Here is a 22,406-nt window from a genome sequence, read left to right on the forward strand (position 1 = left end):
TATGGGTAAATGAGAAAGAAGTGGTGTTAGTAATATGGACTCGGAACATAACAGCAAATTTTGGAGTGTATACTTAACCCGTAAACGGTCCAAACGTATATATACGTTTTTTCAACATTTGAATGTAAAAAAAAGTAGATCTTCCTTTTGTTTCTTTACATTTGAAAATGTGTAAAAGAACTTTGATCTACTTTTTCTTGTTATACTTGAAAATATGTAAAAAAAAACGTAGATCTACTTTCGTAGCACTACACATGTGAACGTAGATCTGCTTGGACCGTTTATGGGTTAGAATGATAACAAATTCTCACTACAGGCAGCACACTCCACCAATATTCAAAACACTCAACCTACTCACCATACAAAACATCCATACTTATTATTGCACCTATTACATACATAGAACACTTAACTCTGATATTAACCCTCCCCTCAAACATCTCCTTGCCAACCTCAACAGAACACATGACATAACACAAGGCACAGATCACTCTTTGATGTTCCTCGTGTCCATCTCACGCTATGCAAAAACTCAATGCACATAAAAGGCCCTAAAATCTGGAATTCATTACCTGTAAATATAAAAGAAACACTACCTGTTTATAAATTCAAGTCTCTTCTCGAAGATCACTTACTCACTCAAAACCAAATAAATACTGAATAACTGAACCTTATAAATTGTATATCCTAAATGTTACTCACAATTATATCACACAAATGTTAAACCTAGGACCCAATCTAACTTTGTTATTTTTTTAAATACACTAACAGAATACTCCATTCGACTGAATGTACAGCAATGCATGCAACCATATGACCTGTCTTTGTGATACTCATTTGTGCTTTATAGTTATCTGTTTACAATAATGTTTTATCACTGATTTCATCATTGCTTAGTTAATCTTAAGTTAATTTTAAGCCAGCCTGTAATGCTATGCATATAAGTGGCTTTGGCATGCTGCTCTTACCTGTATTTTTTTGTACCTCTGTATGTATGCTAAAATTACTAAATAAATAAATAAAATAAATAAATAAAGTTTGTGGGGGGGGAAAAATGGATATGAGCATTATTTTAATTTACAGTACCTACAAGTAGACCTAGGAACCAATTCTTATTACAGTAGACTCTCAGTTTTCATAATTAATCCATTCCAGAAGGTTGACCTAATCCGAAATGATCGAAAACCGAAGTAATATTTCTCATAAGAAATATTGTAAATCCAATTAATGTTTCAGACAATCAAAAATATTAACAAAAAATACATTTTATAGAGAATAACTATAGTTTTACATACAGAAAACATTACATACCTTCATTGAAGACTCTTGCTGGTGAGTAGTATTTATTTGTAGTCCCAAAGGACTACATCTCAGGCATATACCTACCGGCTACATACACTGCGGCCTACAGCCATATTATTACCATTTTAGCCAATTTAGTCAAAACCTAGGAGGTATGATAACTGATGCACGCATGAACAAAGATCACTTACTACTCTCAGGTGACTTCAATATAAATCTCCTGCAAGACCAGGACCCACACGTTACTGAATTCACAAACACAATGAGTAACTGCATGTTGCTACCAACAGTAACAAAACCTACAAGAGTTACAGAGACTAGTGTTTCCCTACTTGACAACATCTGCACCAACACCATATCCCCTTTAAAATCAGGCATAATCACAGATAATACCACAGACCACTACCCTACTTTCCTCATAACAACTCTTGGTAAATTACCCCAAGACACTACTAAAGTCACCTTCAGATTTCACAATGAGGCAGCCATTAATAACTTCACAACAGCAGTAACAAACATTGACTGGCACACTGAGCTAGAAATCTATACAGATATTGACGAATGTATTAATAATTTTCTAAAAAAGACCCAATACCTCTACAACAAGCACTGCCCTAAAAAACTAAACAGATGACAGCTAAGAGACTGAACAGTCCCTGGCTAACACCCAGCATTCTCAAATCCATAAATACAAAACACCTATATGAAAAACAGTACAGAATGGGTCACATAACCAGAGACCAAACAAAACGTTACTCGTTGTTACGACTTAATCTTCACCGTAACAATAGGGGCACAAATAACTCCATTTTTTTTTTTGTTAGTTTTATTTTATTACCAATCATTTAGTTTCATTGGTATTTGGTTAGTGAATTAAAATAACCACAAGCAATTATAAATGAAATACTATACAGCAAGAAACCCAATCTTACGTTCAAATTCTCATTAACAGAGTATGATACAATAATTTCAATTAATAATCTACTAATCTCACCATTTAACTCTTTTAGAAAGGTCTAGGGTAACGAAATAGTTATCTTTCATAAGTGACATGAATTACCAGACTTCAGGAAACTAATGGCAAAGGCAAGACAATAGACTTGGTATAAAGTTTTAGTTTAAGCTAGGAGCTTTGGGTTGAAGACCCATACCGAGTCAGACCTAGGAGCTGACTGCCTCACTCAACTACTCCATAGTATGACTTCAGCTCTGCCAGAAGGCGACGCGTGGCGTCAATTCTAGAACCACCAATTGGTCACTACAGTAGTGGTTACACATTCGTAATACCTAACCTAATAATAATATAATATAATATTATAATTATAATAATCATGGGGAAAGATATAATATAATACAATATAATACAATGAGAGTACTGTTGATTCATACTGTACCCGATAATAATATATAGTCGAACCTGCTTTATCTAGCTAGTAATAAAGTGGTTTGCGATATATTATTACAGAACTTATTTTAACCAGGCCTTTTATTTTTGTATATAATGGAGTGAAGTAGGGGCGCGTAACACTCGTCAATCCTAACCAGCCTGATAAGAAGGGCAAAAAAATCGTATTATGAGAACAGATTATCCAACTTACGAGGTGATATAAAAAAGACCTGGAAAACCCTATCAAAAATTCTAGGAACAAAAAAGATATCACGAAATAGCGAAATAAAATTAGCAAAATCAGATGAACCCCAACTCCCACCAACAGAAACAGCAAACAGACTCAATGATTTCTTCTCCACTATAGGACAAAACCTTGCCAATAAAATCCCAAGCTCAGATACCCCACCAAATGACTACCTCACTGGCAACTACCCGAACACACTGTTCCTAGCTCCGACTAACCCATACGAAGTCTCCCTTATTATCAACACACTAAAAAACAAGGCAGGAGATTTAAATACGTACCTTACCACCCTTTATATACAAAAAAAGTGTCACAAGTGCTATCATCAATCATTGCAACACTCTTTAACAAATCCATTGAATCCTCTACCTTCCCTACAGTTCTCAAAATAGCAAGGGTCACCCCGATCCATAAAGGAGGAGACCAAACAGGGTTGAATAACTATAGGCCAATATCCAACTTACACCCTCTCTCAAAAATCTTCGAAAAATTAATTCATAAACGAATTTACTCCTACCTCATTTCCAAAAACATACTCAACCCCTGCCAATTTGGGTTCAGGCCTAATAAAAATACTAATGATGCTATTATACACATGCTAGAACATATATACACTGCAATAGAGAAAAAAGAAGTCCCACTGGGGATCTTCATTGACTTATGTAAAGCTTTTGATACAGTTGACCATGACTTGCTCCACATAAAATTGTCACACTATGGTATAAGAGGGCACTCCCTCAACTACCTCAAGTCATACGTCAGCAACAGAAGCCAATATTTGTACACAAATTGGGCAAACTCTTCCGCACAACCAATTACAGTTTGTGTCCCACAGGGAAGTGTCCTTGGCCCTCTTCTCTTTCTCCTATACATAAATGACCTACCAAATGCTTCGCAATTACTCAAACCCACACTATTTGCAGATGACACTACATACGTCTTCTCTCATCTGAGCCCAGTCATGCTAGCCAATACTGTAAATACCGAATTACAGAAAATATCTACCTGGATGAGGACTAACAAACTTACACTAAACATTGACAAAACATACTTCATTCAATTTGGTAACAGAGCTACAGATGTTCCTCTTAACATAATGATAAACGGATCACCTATCACAAAGCTAACAGAGGAAAAATTCTTAGGAATCCACCTTGATAATAGACTCAAATTTTATACACATATACAACAAATTTCTAAGAAAATTTCCAAGACCGTAGGCATACTATCGAAGATACGGTACTATGTTCCACAGTCAGCCCTCCTGGCTCTATATCACTCTCTTATTTACCCCTATCTCACCTATGGAATTTGTGCATGGGGCTCAACAACAATTAACCATCTCAGACCACTAATTACCCAACAAAAGGCTGCAGTCAGAATGATAACAAATTCCCACTACAGGCAGCACACTCAACCAATATTCAAAACACTCAACCTACTCACCATACAAAACATCCATACTTATTACTGCACCTATTACATACATAGAACACTTAACTCTGATATTAACCCTCCCCTCAAACATCTGCTTGCCAACCTCAACAGAACACATGACATAACACAAGGCACAGATCACTCTTTGATGTTCCTCGTGTCCATCTCACGCTATGCAAAAACTCAATGCACATAAAAGGCCCTAAAATCTGGAATTCATTACCTGTAAATATAAAAGAAACACTACCTGTTTACATGTATAAATTCAAGTCTCTTCTCAAAGATCACTTACTCACCCAAAACCAAATAAATACTGAATAACTGAACCTTATAAATTGTATATCTTAAATGTTTCTCACAATTATATCACATAAATGTTAAACCTAAGACCCAATCTAACTTACCTAACAGAATACTCCATTCTACTGAATGTACAGCAATGCATGCAACCATATGACCTATCTTTGTAATACTCATTTGTGCTTTATTGTTATCTGTTTACAATAATGTTTTATCACTGATTACATCATTGCTTAGTTAATCTTAAGTTAATTTTAAGCCTGCCCATAATGCTATGCATACAAGTGGCTTTGGCATGCTGCTCTTACCTGTATTTTTTTGTACCTCTGTATGTATGTTCAAATTATTAAATAAATAAATAATTAAATAAATAAATAAATAAAATGACATACCATGTTCACTGAGTTTAATCGTTTCTAACAACTACCTTTAGATGTCATCATAAACAAAGGGAAAAGTAATGAATAATGCATGCCGAGAATTGTAAACAAAAGCCTTTTGTACTATTAAGGGCGGTTACTGGACCAACGCAGATTCATACACTTTTTCTCTGAAGCTAGACCAGAGAAAACGTAATGTTTACCCTCCACCCAACCCCCCCTCGATAGCATATAATCTTTATTGAGGAAACGTTTCGCCACACAGTGGCTTCATCGAAATGCCTAGCCAGGCTAGGTGTCCTAGTGGCCCCCTCTGTAATTAGTATTTTATAACATGTAAACCACACAATACCCAAAACCTGTAAACCCCACATTGTAACCCTTTTAGAGAATAAACTTTAATTGAATTGAATCAGTCCATACAAAGGAGAAACGTGAAGAACAGGAGGAGAATGAGGTAATCAGTCCCTCATTCTCCTCCTGTTCTTCACGTTTCTCCTTTGTATGGACTGATGCAGCCACTGTGTGGCAAAACGTTTCCTCAATAAAGATACCCAAGAGTTACACGTGTCTAACTTATCAACGTGTCGGTTCTCTGAACCATTCATCTACAAAGCATATAATCACTGCATGTTTATACTCTATGTAACGTGTTTCTTATAGTATAATTTTGAAGAAAATATCATAGATGAATTAATGAAAATGTCTATATTAACCTAAACTAAGACATTTAATGTGCCCAAGTGATTATTATTAAACATACATCGCATATAAACACTGCATGTTTATATGCTATGTAACGTGTTTCTTACATAATTTTGAAGAAAATACATTATAGGTGGATTAATGACAATGTGTATACATATATTAACATAAAATAAAACATTTAATGTGCCCAAGAGTGAGTCACGAACATATGAGTGGCCCAGGTGGACGCATCTGGTACCGTCGATTTCCGAGCCAATGTATGAAACCCAGTGGGAATTTTTTCTGGAGGTAAAAAAAAAAAAAGGCGCTTGAAATCCGAACTGTACGATTTCTGCACCGACCAAAAACCAGTGTATTTTTCTCGACTTAGGATTTATTAGTTTTGATATCTAATTGCGAACATGGTTAATTTCTTAGTTATGTACAGTATACTGTTGCATGTTTTTTCTCCATACTGAGGATGAGTCTATTTGTTATTATCCAGGTGCTGCTGGATCTTTTCCATTTCATCACCATTAACCCCTTGCCTGTCGCAACCCCAAATCCTGAGGTGTCTCCTGGTGTCGCAAAATTTAAAAAAAAAAAAATTCTTATGAAATAATAGAGAATCTTTTCCCGATTGTAATGACACCAAAAAAACGAAATTTGATGGAAAACTGATGGAATTATGCTCTCGCGAAGTTAGCGACCTCGGTGATATTTACGAATCGGCGATTTTGCCCACTTTGAGCCCTATTTTTGGCTAATTCTTTTGTTCCAGTCAACCAAACGCATAGCTATTTCTTTAGAACTCCATTTTTTCTATCAATGAGTACAAGAAACTGCCCATTTACCGATTTCAACTACCCAATAACGTGGTCAGAAATTTGCAATTTGGCCAATTTTACGAAAATTAAAATAGTATGACATTCAAAATAGGGTCCAGAATGAACAATGCAGACATTCCTGGATCTAAAATAACATTTTCTTTGTTGATCAGTTACATCTCCAGGCCCCTCTGATATTACTCTTGCTTTCTATTTTGAATTTTTATTCAAACAAAAAATAGAAGATTTACTGTTATGCAGACTACTGCAATATTGTAATAATTGTATAAATAATGTCAACCCATTTGTGACTCCATATTAGAATGGCTACTTCGACATTTATTGGAAAATGACATCATTTGTTTACTTTTGAACATAGGCAAAAATCAAACATTTCCCCTACTTTGAGCTCCATTTCAAGGTTCTTTTCATAGTAAAACCAATCAAATCCACCTCTAGTTCTATAATATGTTTTCCATTCTATCAAATGAGACCAAGGAAACGAGAGAATACAACCATAAATACTATACGAAAATAGACCACAAAGTCGGCATTTTAATTAAAAAAAAATGGTTGGAGTTTTTTTTCTTTCATTATGCACTGAGTGTTGCATAATGTGGGCCTACAAGCTTTCTCCTGTTTGATTTGAAGCCTCTAGAATTTATGAGTATATATACGTCAAAAACGGTGGCTCGTAAGATGTATATATACGACCAAAACAGTCAAAGGGAAGCTGTCAGTGATTTACTATTATGTCATAATTCACAACATCCATGATGTATTAGCACTCATAATTCACAGCCTCCTCAAATTTACTGAGAGCAGCAAATCTGGGCCTTGATATGAGAAAATGGGTTGGTGTGGTGGGTGTGCATTACCTGGAGGGTATTCTGGGGGTCAACACCCCTACAGTCCAGTCCATGACTAGGCTTCCCAGTGGTCAGGGTCTGATCAAACAGGCTGTTATTGCTAGTCGCATGCAGGCCAAAGTATGAGCCACAACCTGGCTGGTGAAGTACTGACTTGAGGAATCTGTCCAGCTTCCTCTTAAAGACAGCTAGAGTCCCTTGGTAATATCCCTTATGTATAATAGGAGGCTATTGAACAGAATTTTTTGCCTAACACTTATTGTTTTCTCTCAGTGTACTCAAGGCACCCCTGCTTTTCATTTGGGGTATGTTGCACCATCTGTTGAGTCTTTTGCTTTCATAGGAAGTGATTTCTGGGTGCAGATTTTTGACCAGTCCCTCTAGGATTTTCCAGGTGTAATTTATGATACATCTTTCTTGCTTGAGTGTCAAGGTCAAGGGACTTTGAACATTCCCAGTAATTAAGGTGTTACACAAATAACCCGCACATAAAAGAGAGAAGCTTACGACGACGTTTCGGTCCGACTTGGACCATTGACAAAGTCACACTAACCAGAAGTGGAGCAGAATGGCTATATATAGGCAGGAAGAGGTGGTGGTAGTAATAGTAGTAGTAGTAGTACAAGAATGGTATATAATACCATATTGCCCCTTCCATTAAGTTTAAAGCTGAATAGGAATCTAATTCCTTGCTTCCTTTCCTTGATGTCCATGTCCACCGCTCAGATACAGGTTTTTCCTTTTCCGTTTACCGAAAACCTATGCACAGTGGCATGTACATTCACTACTTTTCCTATCATGCTTCCCGTCAAGAAAAGTGTTCTTATCTCCCTCTTTCTCCGTGCCCTCCGCATCTGTGATCCTCAGTTCCTTCCAGCAGAAATTTCCACTCTTCATAATTCGTTTTCCCGTCTTGGCTACCCTTCCCATTTCATAGTCTCTGCCCTCTCACGTGCTAAACGCAATTTCTTCTCTCCCAAACTCTCTACTCCTGGGAACTCTTCTATCCTCTGCCTTCCCTACATTTCCGGTCTTTCTAATCTCAACAATTCTCTCCGTCCCTTAGACATCAAGCTTACCTTCCGCCAGACTAACACTCTTCGCACTAATCTCGTTCATACCTCTCCTCCCTCTACAGATGTTCCTGGTGTCTACTCTATTTCTTGCTCCTCCTGTCCTCTTCAATACTTCGGAGAAACTGGTCGATCTCTTTCTGACAGACTTAAGGAGCACAAAAATAGTGTTAGGCTTGCCGACACTAACAATGCTCTTTTCTGTTACGTCAGAGATCATAGCCATCCTATTGACTGGTCTTCTGCTAAAATTGTCTTCCCTACTTCCAACTCAAACAGTCGCCGTCTAGTTGAATCCTCTCTAATACACAACTTTCCTTGTGTGAACCTTAGCCCTGGCTTCGTCTCTGTAGATGCCTTCCTCTCCCACTACATTGTAAAATGCTCCAAACTTCATAACACCCGTGACTTAACCTGACTCCTCATTTTTTTCTTTTTCTTTTTCTTCTTCTCCCTCTTCCCCTTTCCTCTTTCCTTTTCTCCTCTGGGTTGTCTTTCTCTCTTCTGTCTCGTGTTTCTGTTCCTTCTTCATTTATTTCCCACTTCCCCTTTCACGCACCTCTGTGCGCTTGCTCTCCCTCAGTGGGCACCTAGCTCTCTTGCAGTGCTCCCCTTCCTTTGTATTTGACTGGCTCGTCCTCCTTATTTCCCACTTCTACCACTACCACTACCTCTACTACTAATACAACTACTGATGAAATTAAGACACATGTGCGGCGTCTGGTTGTCTTTGTTGTGGACGTTTCGCCATCCAGTGGCTGGCTGGATGGCGAAACGTCTACGATAGGGATGCCCGGGTGTTGCGCATGTGTCTTAATTTCATCTTGTCGGTATTATATACCATTCTTGTACTACTACTACTACTACTACCACCACCATCACCTCTTCCTGCCTATATATAGCCATCCTGCTCCACTTCTGGTTAGTGTGACTTTGTCAATGGTCCAAGTCGGACCGAAATGTCGTCGTAAGCTTCTCTCTTTTATGTGCGGGTTATTTGTGTATCATTCCAGTCACGGTATTGTGCCTTTTTTTGTTATTTAATTAAGATGTTTGACTGCAATTTCACCTGCCTTGAAAGGGGCTGTTAGTGTACAGCAGTATTCTAGCCTAGAGAGAACAAGTGACCTAAAGAGGATCATCACTGGCTTGGCATCCTTTGTTCTGAAGGTTCTCATTATACATCCTATCATTTTCCTCAGCATTGTGATCCTTGAAGGTGAGATCCTCTGACATAATTAACCTGAAGATATTCCATGTAAACATGGAATATTTGGGAAAATGAGTGGGATATGAAATTTTGACCATCCAAAAAAATGCTGTGACTTCCTGATCAAAGGAGTATATCATTCTACCTCCTGTCAACTTTCTCACCCTGAAATGAGTTATACATCAGTCAATGAAAAACAATGCTACAACACAAACTGCCTTGCATACCATTTGAAAGAGACCAGGAAGTACAGACCCCATTAACCTTGGGAAACTAACCATGCTAATTACAACCAGCCATAGCATGAGATTTTTTAGTGCCAAGAAGCTGAAATAAAATTGAAAGAAATGACAAAAATATTCCACCAGGCACAGCCAGTGGCCCCTACTCCAGAACCACTGATATTAATGCCAACAAAAAAAAAATTACCTGAACAAGCAATACAACATTTGTATTTGCAAATATACAGGGCCTTGAGCCATACACCAGCAGTCAAATACCTTTCATCAATGCACTCTCACTGACAACAAAATATGGATATCAGGGTACAACTTAACCCTTTTGCTGTCTGCCAAGCACAACTACTTCACTGAGGCCGGGGTCCCTCACGTAGTTCTACATCATGAACTCAGATCTTTCCGATAAGCTGCGAGTGGTAAACTTTGGCCTAGATATGAGGAGATGGGTCTGTGTGGTGAGTACTCACCGTATAAAAAATCCTGCTACGTGCAGTGCACGATGGGAAAACAAAACTGTGACCGAGTATATTAACCCTCAAACTGTCCAAACGTAGATCTACGTTCACTCGCGTAGCGCTCTGAACATAGATCTATGTTTTATTTTACATGCCTACAAATGTAAAATAAAATGTAGATCTACATTCAGAGCACTATGCGAGTGAACGTAGATCAACGTTTGGACAGTTTAAGGGTTAAAGAGTCTTCATTTCAGCATGATAACATGCTTGTACAGAGGTGGGTGACATTTAGGTGTGCATACAGAAAGCCCCTTTGCATGTTAAGACTAATAAGGCAATGATTAATTGAGTGCTTGTATTGTATATACAGTCTCTCAGTGGTTATAACAATAAATTTAGGTATTACACCGAACACTTTTATCGAGGTTAATTGTTTTAAGGATTATAGGTTGGCTTATAATTACAGGTAGTGAGGATTCTAGAATATGAGTATATTTTGCATACATTCAATATATTAAATGGTTGTGAGGATTACAGATACATACTAAGAATAAGAATATATCATTTTTCATGTGCATGTGGTAATGAGAATGTGAAACTATGGTTTCATCATATTTAGTTGCTGCTGGGATATGATAGTGAAAGGTGTTTTAATGGTAGTTTTGAAGATGCTGGCAGAGAGAGTAGCTCTGAAGATATCTAGCAGAGTTTACTAGATTTTGGGTCCTTTCATGCACACTGAGATTTTACGAAGGTTAAGTTGGACACAGGGTATGTCATAAAAATTTGTGCCTAGTACAGTTAGTTAGTGTAATATCTTTATTATGCACCCCACACCCATCCTGTGGGCGGTACTCAAAAGATTACGGAGGTACATAATGGGTCCAGGGACTAGACCCCAAAGATAAGATAGTTGAACTAGTTACAATGGAACCCCGTATTTTGTCCGTACCGGACATCGTACAATTCAGATTTCGACTACTTTCTTCGGTGAAATTTTGCTCTGGATTTCAAACCTAGTCCCAGAAATCGTCCGTATCAGACGCGTCCACCCGCCCGGGACACTGCCACTCATGCTTACATGTCTCAGTCTGGCTCTGTCACTGGTTGAGTGAGCATTCATCCGAAACATTTTGTAATAATCCATTGTTTTTTGGGCTTGTTTATCGAGTGCGACTGTGAAATAAGCCACTTCAAATCAAGCAGGAGAAAACTGGTAGGAGCACATGTGAGAGAATGGATCTGTGTGGTCAGTGTGCACCATATAAAAAAATCCTGCAGCATGCAGTGCATAATGAGAAAAAAAAATTCCAACCATTTTTTTTAATTAAAATGCCGACTTTGTGGTCTATTTTCGTATAGTATTTATGGTTGTATTCTCGTTTTCTTGGTCTCATTTGATAGAATGGAAAACATATTATAGGAACAGAGGTGATATTGATTGGTTTTACCATGAAAAGAACCTTGAAATAGAGCTCAAAGTAGGGGAAATGTTTGATTTTTGCCGATGTTCAAAAGTAAACAAATGAGGTCATTTTCCAATAAATGTCCACGTAGCCATTCTAATATTCAAATTCAATTCAAATTCAAAGTTTATTCTCTATAAGGATTACAATGCTGAGTTTACAAAAATTTGGTTATTGTTTGGTTTACATGTAGTAAAATTGTGATTACAGAGTGTACCACTAGAACGCTTAGCATGGCTAGGCATTTCGGGCATACTTAGTTTTATTCTTAATTGTAAAATATTACAAATTATGAGGTAAGTTGGTATTATGGCTAAGTGACTAAATACTAATTTGTGAGTTTAGCAATTTGAATGCTTTTGTTTTGGCACAGTATATGGTTTCAGTATTGGAGTATCACAGGATTCATTATTTTAAGACTGAGATTAATATTTCTGTTTATGGTCAAATGAGTGAGCGAGTGTAAGTGTGAACCACCAGGTGGTAATCGTGTAGTTAGTTGAATATGGAGTCATGAATGGGTTGACAATATTTATACAATTATTACAATATTGCAGTAGTCTGCATAACAGTAAATCTTCTATTTTTTGTTTGAATATAAATTCAAAATAGAAAGCAAGAGTAATATCAGAGGGGCCTGGAGACATGACTGATGAACAAAGAAAATGTTAATTTTAGAGCTAGGAATGTCTGCATTGTTCATTCTGGACCCTATTTTGAAACTGTCATATTTTATAATTTTCATGCAATTGGCCAAATTACAAATTTCTGACCATGTTATTGGGTAGTTGAAATTGGTAAATGGGCAGTTTCTTGTACTCAGTCGATAGAAAAAATGGAGTTCTAAAGAAATAGCTATGAGTTTGGTCGACTGTAACAATGGAATTAGCCGAAAATAGGGTTCAAATTGGGCGAAATCGCCGATTTGTAAATATCGCCGAGGTAGCTAACTTCGTGAGAGCGTAATTCCGTCAGTTTTCCATCAAATTTCCTTCTTTTGGTCTCATTACAATCGGAAAAAGATCCTCTATCATTTCATAAAAAATATTTTTTTTTTTTTTAGAAATTCTGCGACACCAGGAGACACCTCAGGATTGGGGATTGCGACAATCAAGGGGTTAAGGACATTAGTGCAAAGTGGAATGAAGTGCAAACTTTTGTGGAAAAATACCACCCCGACCCTGCTGATACAAGCCGTATCTGCAACATGTTCAGTGATAATACCTTGTCCCATCTTAGGCAAATCTTAACCCTTTCAGGGTTTTCGACGTACTAGTACAGCTTACGCACCAGGGTTATTGACGTACTAGAACGCCTAAATTCTAGCGCCTTCAAATCTAGCAAGAGAAAGCTGATAGGCCTACATATGAAAGAATGGGTCTATGTGGTTAGTGTGCGCAGTATAAAAAAAATCCTGCAGCACACAGTGCGTAATGAGAAAAAAAAAAACTTTGACCGTGTTTTTGGATTAAAACAGCGACTTTGCACTGTATTTTCATATGGTATTTATTGTTGTATTCTAGTTTTCCTGGTCTCATTTTATAGAATGGAAGACATATTACAGAAATTGAGATGATTTTGATTGGTTTCACAATGAAAAGTACCTTGAAATTGAGCTCAAAGTAGCAGAAATGTTCGATTTTTCCCAAAGTTCAAAAGTAAACAAATTCAATTCAATTCAAGTTTATTCTCTATAAGGGTTATAATGTGGGGTTTACACGTCAACTGGTGAGTCTAATATTCTTTCACAAGTGTGCTGATATTATTTATACCATTTCTACACTAATGTAGTAGTCTGCATAACAGTAAATCTTTTATTTTTTTGTGAGAATAAAAATTCAAAGTGGAAAGCAAAAGAAATATAAGAGGGGCCTGGGGACGTGACTAACGAACAGAGAATTTGTTATTTTAGTGCCAGGAATGTCTGTTGTTTATTCTGGACCCTATTTGGAAATTGGCATCTTCTGAAATTTGTGTGAAATTGGCAAAATTGCCAATTTCTGACCGCTTTATTGGTTAGTTGAAATTGGTAAATGGGTGGTTTCTTGCACTCATTCGATGGAAAAAATGGAGTTCTAGCGAAAAAAAATATGATTTTTGTCGACTAGTACACAGGAATTGGCAGAAAATAGGGCTCAAAGTGGGCGAAATCACCGATGCGTAAACATCGGCGAGACCACTAACCTCGCAAGAGCATAATTCCATAAGTTTCCCATCAAATTTCATACTTTTGGTGTCATTATGATCGGGAAAAGATTCTCTATCATTTCATAAGATTTTTTTTTTTTTTCTGAAAAATTTTCGACCCAGAGAACAAGTTCAGGAGAGGGCTTCTCGACCCTGAAAGGGTTAAAGAGACGCCAGAAACAGAGCTCTCTGGACAGATTTTTAGTGCGACAGGGGTCCAGTGCCAGTAAAAGACAAAGAAGGGAAGTAACCCCGGATAGGGTTTTGATACATGAAGTCCTAATGGAGGGGGATTTCCCTCTTTTAATTTATTTATTTATTTATTAATTTGAACATGATATAGAGAAGTACAAGGAATACAATTTTTAAAATGCAGCATGCCAAAGCCCCTTGTATGCAGAGCATTATGGGCAGGCTTAAAATTAACTTAAGATTAACTAAGCAATGATATATTCAGTGGTACAAAAATTATTGTAAAACAGATAACAATTTAGTACAAATGAGTATTACAAAGACAGGTCATATGGTCATTTACTGTGTTGCTGTGTAATCAGTAGAATGGAGCATTCTGTTAGGTAATGAAGTTAAATAGTAACAAAGTTTAATTGGGTCACAGGTTGACATTTATGAGATACAATAATGAGATACATATACGAGATAAAATTTATGAGATACAATTATTCAGTATTTATTTAGTTGTGGGTGAGTAAGTGATTTTTGAAAAGAGACTTGAATTTACAAACAGTGTTTCTTTTATATTCACAGGTAATGAATTCCAGATTTTAGGGCCTTTTATGTGCATTGAGTTTTTGCATAGCGTGAGATGGACACGAGGAACACCAGAGTGATCTGTGCCTTGTGTTATGGTCATGTGATCTGTTGAGGTTGGCAAGGAGATGTTTGAGGGGAGGGTTTATGTCAGAGTTAAGTGTTCTATGTATGTAGTAGGTGCAGTAATAAGTATGGATGTTTTGTATTGTGAGTAGGTTTAGAGTTCTGAATATTGGTGGAGTGTGCTGTCTGTAGTGGGAATTTGCTGTCATTCTGACTGCAGCCTTTTGTTGGGTGATTAGTGGTCTGAGATGGTTTATTGTTGTTGAGCCCCATGCACAAATTCCATAGGTGAGATAGGGGTAAATAAGTGAGTGATATAGGGCCAGGAGGGCTGACTGTGGAACATAGTACTGTATCTTCAATAGTAAGCCAAATAATAACCTCTGCTCCTCCTCCCTCTCCCCTCCTCAATAAAGGTAAGTGTGGTGATAAATGTTCATTTATCCATTTCATTAAGTCATTAATAATTCCTTCTCATTTTTTGTATATAAAGCTATAGTTATTCTTGAAAAAATGTATTTTTTGTTAATATTTTTTGATGTCTGGAACGGATTAATTGTATTTACATTATGTATTTCTTATGGGAAATATTGGTTTAGTTTTCGGCCGTTTCAGATTTAGTCCAACCTTCTTGAACAGATTAAGAATGAAATCCGGGGTTCCACTGCATTATGTCTATGGGTTTTGTTGCAGCTATCAAGGAAGTGTTTCAATTCAGGATTAATATTAGAATTTATTGCTCTGTATATGTAGAATGCACAGTAGTAAGAGTAAAGGTTTTGTATAGTAAGTAGATTTAGGTCTTTGAAGAGTGGGGGTATGTGTTGTCTAGCAGTGGCCTGTGTGATCATTTGTACTGTGTCCTCTGTTGATTTACTGGCTTGAGGGGATTTGCTGTTGCAGATCCCCTGGCACAAATAGCATAGGTGAGGTAGGGGTAGATCAGTGAGTAGTATAATGTAAGTAGTGCTGTTTGTGGTACATAATAATGTATCATGGAGAGGATGCCAACTGTTTTGGACACTTTTTTTTTATTTTTGGATGTGGGTGTTGAATTTCAAGTTGCTGTAAAGGTGTAGACCCAGAAATTTTCCCTCATTATGTTTAGTAATAAGAGTATTGTTAATCATAATGTTTAGTTAGACATTACTTGCTCTGCTCCCAAACATTATGTGGAAGGTTCTGTCAATGTTAAATGTGAGTTTATTGGTAGTCATCCAGGTTGATATTTTTAGGAGCTCTTCATTAACAATCTTGCATGATGCAAGATTTGGGTGGGAAATGACACAAGTTGCGTCATCAGTGACAGGAAATTAAACTCACTATATTCACTTTCTTTAGTGTCAGAAAACCAGATCCACTCAATCATAATCTCAACTGCTAAGAGTGAACTGATGGTTTGACCATTCCCCTTTACAAGCCGCAACACTCCTCAAGATACTCAAGCTACGGAACCTCTATAGAAATACTATGTCGTCAACTCCCTAAGACACTTATAAACCAACTTAAGGTTTTTTGTATGCTCAAAGGTTTCAAATAACAATGAATTAATTGTCTTACAAATGTTCATAATTGTGTGAAAGAATTAAAACCTCAAAACACTCCTTTACAAAATTTTACATAAAAAAAACAAGGTCGAAGCTATAAGACTAGCGCCTGAGTACCCAAAAGTAAACAGATATTGTACCATGTTGCCAGACCTACTGCATTCCTTTATTTTAAATTTGCTTATTTGTTTATAACCTAACTTATAAACCAATCACTTCCCAATTGCCATGTAAATTACCTTTAAAAAACTGTTCACTGACTGCCAAAGGCAATAGACACTTCTATAAAATAAGCAATGAAAATGTGTTACAAGGTTGTAGCAGTTATTCCCAAGGAATTTTGTTGTCCAATACCATATACTGTATATAAATCTGTTGACAAACACCCACTTTGGATTTTAAAGATTTCTCCTAGACTTTATTAGTATTGTAAACATAAAATCTCAATTTACTGTTTGCAGACATAAAATAAATAAATAAATAAATAAATAAATAAAAATAAATAAAAAGGGTGAATAATCCAGGATAACTCAAGCCATAGATTGTGATTTATTTCTAAGGGGGTTTCCCCAGGATGCAACTCTTAACAGTTGACTAATGAATAGGTATAGTTACTGCAAGGTAACACAGGCAGCATGTTAATATTAAGAGACTTGCCACACATCCCACCTCACCTTTGCAGAGAAATAAATGTTTTTTTGTTTGTTTGTTTCTGGGTGCTGTCATTTGGGAGGTGAGAGACGGTAGATATTGTTAGGGTTTTTAACCCGGAAGGTTTGTCACTCAAAATAACTCAATAAAGTTAATGCATCATTGGGTACTGACTGTTTTATATCCATGGGGCTCCTTTAATCTTGTCCTCCAGGATGCAACCCACAACAGTTGGCTAACACCCAGGTACCTACTTACTATTAGGCAAATAGGGACAGCAGGTGTAAGGAAACATGCCCAGTGTTTCCACTCATACTGGGGATTGAACCACAGACATTCAGTATGAAGTGAGTCTGCTGCCAACTGAGTCACAGGATGCTACTGCCATACCAGATATGATAAGAGATAAGATTTTGTTCAGATTTTTAACCCCAGAAGGTTAGCCACCCAGGATAACCCAAGAAAGTCAGTGTGTCATTAAGGGACTGTCTGTCTTATTTCCATTGAGGTCCTCAATCTTGTCCCCCAGGATGCGACCCACACCAGTTGACTAACACCCAGGTACCTACTTGCTAGGTGAACAGGACAAGTGTAAGGAAATGCATCGAATGTTTCCATCCCTGCTGGGAATCAAACCCAGGCCCTTAGACATGAAGTGAGAGCTGTGCCAGCCAGGCCACAGGGCCATGAGGTCCCAACACCTAAATTTAACATAAAACTTTGACTGAAATATGTATAAACATAAAAATGCAGTATTCATTCACTGAGATACAGGTACTAATTATTAATTTTCTTTTTATTTACATAAGCCATACATTAATAGGTAAGTAAATTTATTCCAGTACAGGTACCAAAGAGTTACACAAATCTTCATACATAGCAGCATATGTTTAGATTACCTAGGATAACCCAAGAAAGTCAGAGTGACTTACTACCATCAAGGTCCTTGGTAAGGTAATTGGTCCTTGGAGGTAATTTATGAACATATAAGAAGCTTACATTTTAACTTTAATTACAAAGTATTCTCATCACATAATCTATACAAAAATGCCACATTATAATGTTGTCTTTTTAATTCTTTAAAAGAACTGAAGGAAGGGTAGATATTCTAGGTTAAGTTATCATACAGTGTAATGTTAGTGTTGAGGGTTGTTAGATGAAGAAAAGTTAGTAGGATTGTAACCTTGGTGGCTAGATCAGTGCCACTCAGTCAGAACCTATTACTGGCACTACCCTCACCCTGAGTCAAGTGGCACTGTTATCAGGAGTGAGTGAGAGTGACAGTGACCTGCCTGGCCCCTGGTGTCACTGCCACTACAAACCCCGGAGGAAAATGGCCACACACACACACACACACACATTTGATACACCTTCCTCACGAACCACACTAACTACACCACCTTATACATACCTTTTTAATTCCTCTATACGTATATACAAATAGTTCTCTGCCGTAATTAAAACATATTTTGGTTCTATCACCGTTTATCGAGTTAACATTTCCACTGGAATCTGGTAAACTAACGAAAGACACTCTTACAGGGGGTATAGTTCCACTTCCTCCACTGTTATTATAAGCTACTCTATTAGGTCTACTGTATTCTGAAAGTGGCAGTAATCTGTACACTCCTTCTATGGTGGTGAACTGAGTTTTAATTTCATCTTTGGAGGCAGCATCTCCCTGCACCGCCATGTTTTACCTAACTGACGGATCACAAGTGATCTTCAACTACCCGAACAACACAACATTTATTACCTCATCTACATTCATCTTATTTCTTGCCTTAATCATCAAAAAAGATCATTATGAGAGGCAGCAAACAATTCGGGATGTAAATTGCTTTATATTCTGAGCTTTTTCAATATTAGGAGAATGCAAGTGATGTCAATTAATCTGGGTTTAAGTTATTTTGTACATTCTTGTTGGTTCATGTACTTTGCGATTATTTTATTGTGGCGAAATTTTCTCAGTATGAATTCATTAATGGTTCGTTAGCACGAATTATGTTGATATTGATGTAATAATTGTTTACTGTGAGTACTGGAGCAGTCCCATTGATGGAGACCCGGATGATGGAGCGCATGCGCGCCTGCCACCCACCCTCCTCCCGCCCCAACCACCCATAATACCACCCAGCCCGCCACCCTCCCAGTATACCACCAGCCAACCCACCCAGGTTACCAACCACTAACCCAGCCAACCCACCCAGGTTACCAACCACTAACCCAGCCTGCCACCCACCCTCCTCCCGCCCAACCCACTCAGCCCGCCACCCTCCCAGAATACCACCAACCAACCCACCCAGATTACCAACCACTCACCCAGCCTGCCACCCACCCTCCTCCCGCCCCACCCACCCATAATACAACCCACCCAGCCCGCCACCCTTCCCGTATACCACCAACCAACCCACCCAGATTACTAACCACTCACCCAGCCTGCCACCCACCCTCCTCCCGCCCCAACCACCCATAATACCACCCAGCCCGCCACCCTCCCAGTATACCACCAGCCAACCCACCCAGGTTACCAACCACTCACCCAGCCTGCCACCCACCCTCCTCCCGCCCCACCCACTCAGCCTGCCACCCTCCCAGAATACCACCAACCAACCCACCCAGATTACCAACCACTCACCCAGCCTGCCACCCACCCTCCTCCCGCCCCACCCACCCATAATACCGCCCACCCAGCCCGCCACCCTTCCGGTATACCACCAACCAACCCACCCAGATTACTAACCACTCACCCAGCCTGCCACCCACCCTCCTCCCGCCCCACCCACTCAGCCCGCCACCCTCCCAGCCCGCCACCCCCCCCAGAATACCACCAACCAACCCACCAATTATGTACCTGTACCAACCCACCCAGATTACTAACCTCTCACCCAGCCTGCCACCCACCCTCCTCCCGCCCCAGTCACCCACCCATACCACCCACCAACCCACCCAGCCCGCCACCCTCCCAGTATACCACCAACCAACCCACCCAGATTACCAACCACTCACCCAGCCTGCCACCCACACTCCTCCCGCCCCACCCACCCATAATACCACCCACCACCCTCCCAGTATACCACCAACCAACCCACCCAGATTACCAACCACTCACCCAGCCTGCCACCCACATTCCTCCCTCCCCACCCACCCATAATACCACCCACCACCCTCCCAGTATACCACCAACCAACCCACCCAGATTACCAACCACTCACCCAGCCTGCCACCCACCCTCCTCCCGCCCCACCCACCCATAATACCACCCACCAACCCACCCAGCCCGCCACCCTCCCAGTATACCACCAACCAACCCACCCAGATTACCAACCACTCACCCAGCCTGCCACCCACCAGACCTCACACTCAACTAATCTAATTACAAATATTATATAAGCCAAGAGTTTCATTTCACTCTTCCGTGTTCATGTTGACATATGTGTCAAGTTCATCCTTGACGCTGGTTAAAACATAACCTTTAATACATATATCATGCTGAAAAATTATTATTATTATTATTATTATTATTATTATTATTATTATTATTATTATTATTATACGTGTATCGAGTACTTTTCTTGAAACCTTAATGAAAATGTCACATTGACTTTAATGGGCTACCCTAAGTTAAATTCCCGCTGGGCATTTTCATTGATTTACGGAAAGCTTTCGATAGTCGACCACTGAACTTCTGTTCTCCAAACTAACGCACTATGGTATCAGAGGCCACTCCCTCAACTACCTAAAATCATACCTTAGTAACAGAACTCAATATGCGTATGCAAATGGTGCAAACTCTTCCACCCAACCAATCACAGTAGGAGTCCCACAAGGAAGTGTCCTTGGACTACTACTCTTTCTCATCTACATCAATGATCTACCGAATGCATCACAGCTACTCAAACCCATATTATTTGCAGATGACACTACATATGTCTTTTCCCACCCAAACGCAGTCATACTAGCAAACACAGTCAATGCCGAATTGCAGAAAATGTCTGCCTGGATGATGACAAAAAAACTTACCCTGAATACTTATAAAACCTACTTCATTCAGTTTGGAAACAAAGCTGCAAATGATCCAATTAACTTAACGCTAAACGGATCATCAGTCACAAGACTTACAGAGGGAAAATTCCTAGGTATCCACCTTGACAGTAGCCTTAAGTTCCAGACACATATACAACAAATCACCAAGAAAATCTCCAAGACTGTAGGCATACTATCAACGATAAGGTACTACGTTCCACAATCAGCTCTCCTGGCACTGTACCATTCACTCATATACCCTTATCTTACATATGGAATTTGTGCATAGGGATCAACAACATCCAATCACCTAAGACCTCTAATAACCCAGCAAAAGGCAGCAGTAAGAATGATAACAAATTCCCACTCCCGCCAGCATACTCCACCAATTTTCAAAAGTCTGAATCTGCCCACCATTAAGAACATCCATACTTATTCATGTGCCTACTACATACACAGAACAATACACACCCTCCACTCAAACTTCTCCTCACTAACCTTAACAGGACACATGACCATAACACAAGACACAGATCTCTTTTTGATGTACCTCGTGTCCATATCACACTGTGTAAAAATTCTATGCACATAAAGGGCCCCAAAATATGGAATTCATTACCAGAAGATATTAAAGTAACCCGGTCTGAAAATCAATTTAAGACTTCTCAAAAGCCACTTAATCACCCTAGACTAAATGCTAAATACTCAGTACACATATACTCACTTATGTACTCTCACATCATAATTTCAACAATTACCTTGAACTTTTTATCCATTGTTGACATGAGAATAATGAATATAATGAATTGTTTTCTACATCTACAGGGCCTTAAATTCCAATATTAACCTTGACCTAAAACGCTTTCTTGATAGTTGTGACAGAACCCACAGGCACATTGTCACCAGACACAAACATCTCTATGACATTCCCCGTGTCCGACTAAACCTTTACAAAAACTCAATGTATGTCAAAGGCCCTAAAATCTGGAACACCCTACCTGAAAACTCTAGAACTGCAGACACATTCATCACCTTCAAAACTACCATTAGAAAATATCTTATCTCCCTGATACACCCTGTCAACTAATTACACGAATACCACCTGGTGGTTCACACTTACACTCACTCACCCATTTGACCATAAACAGAAATATCAATCTTAATCTTAAAATAATGAATCCTAACTAGTCATAAGTTGGCCTGTGATACTCCAATACTGAAACTATGTATAGTGCCAAAACAAAAACATTCACATTGCTAAACTCACAAACTAGTATTT

The 22,406-nt window shown here is 38.6% G+C and overlaps 1 protein-coding gene across 1 annotated transcript in view; it reads right to left on the reverse strand.

Moving 5' to 3' along the window:
- The window catches only part of LOC128696976 (WD repeat-containing protein 20), a 131,162-nt gene extending 112,357 nt beyond the window's left edge, over positions 1-18,805 (reverse strand). The window contains 1 exon segment of the mRNA XM_070090318.1: positions 18,513-18,805. Within this exon segment, the coding sequence (XP_069946419.1) occupies positions 18,513-18,794 (282 nt within the window). The 5' untranslated portion in view covers positions 18,795-18,805.
- Positions 18,806-22,406: the final 3,601 nt, after the last annotated feature.

The sequence above is a fragment of the Cherax quadricarinatus genome, chromosome 31 (genome assembly GCF_038502225.1).
Source record: "Cherax quadricarinatus isolate ZL_2023a chromosome 31, ASM3850222v1, whole genome shotgun sequence".
Classification (NCBI taxonomy): domain Eukaryota; kingdom Metazoa; phylum Arthropoda; class Malacostraca; order Decapoda; family Parastacidae; genus Cherax; species Cherax quadricarinatus.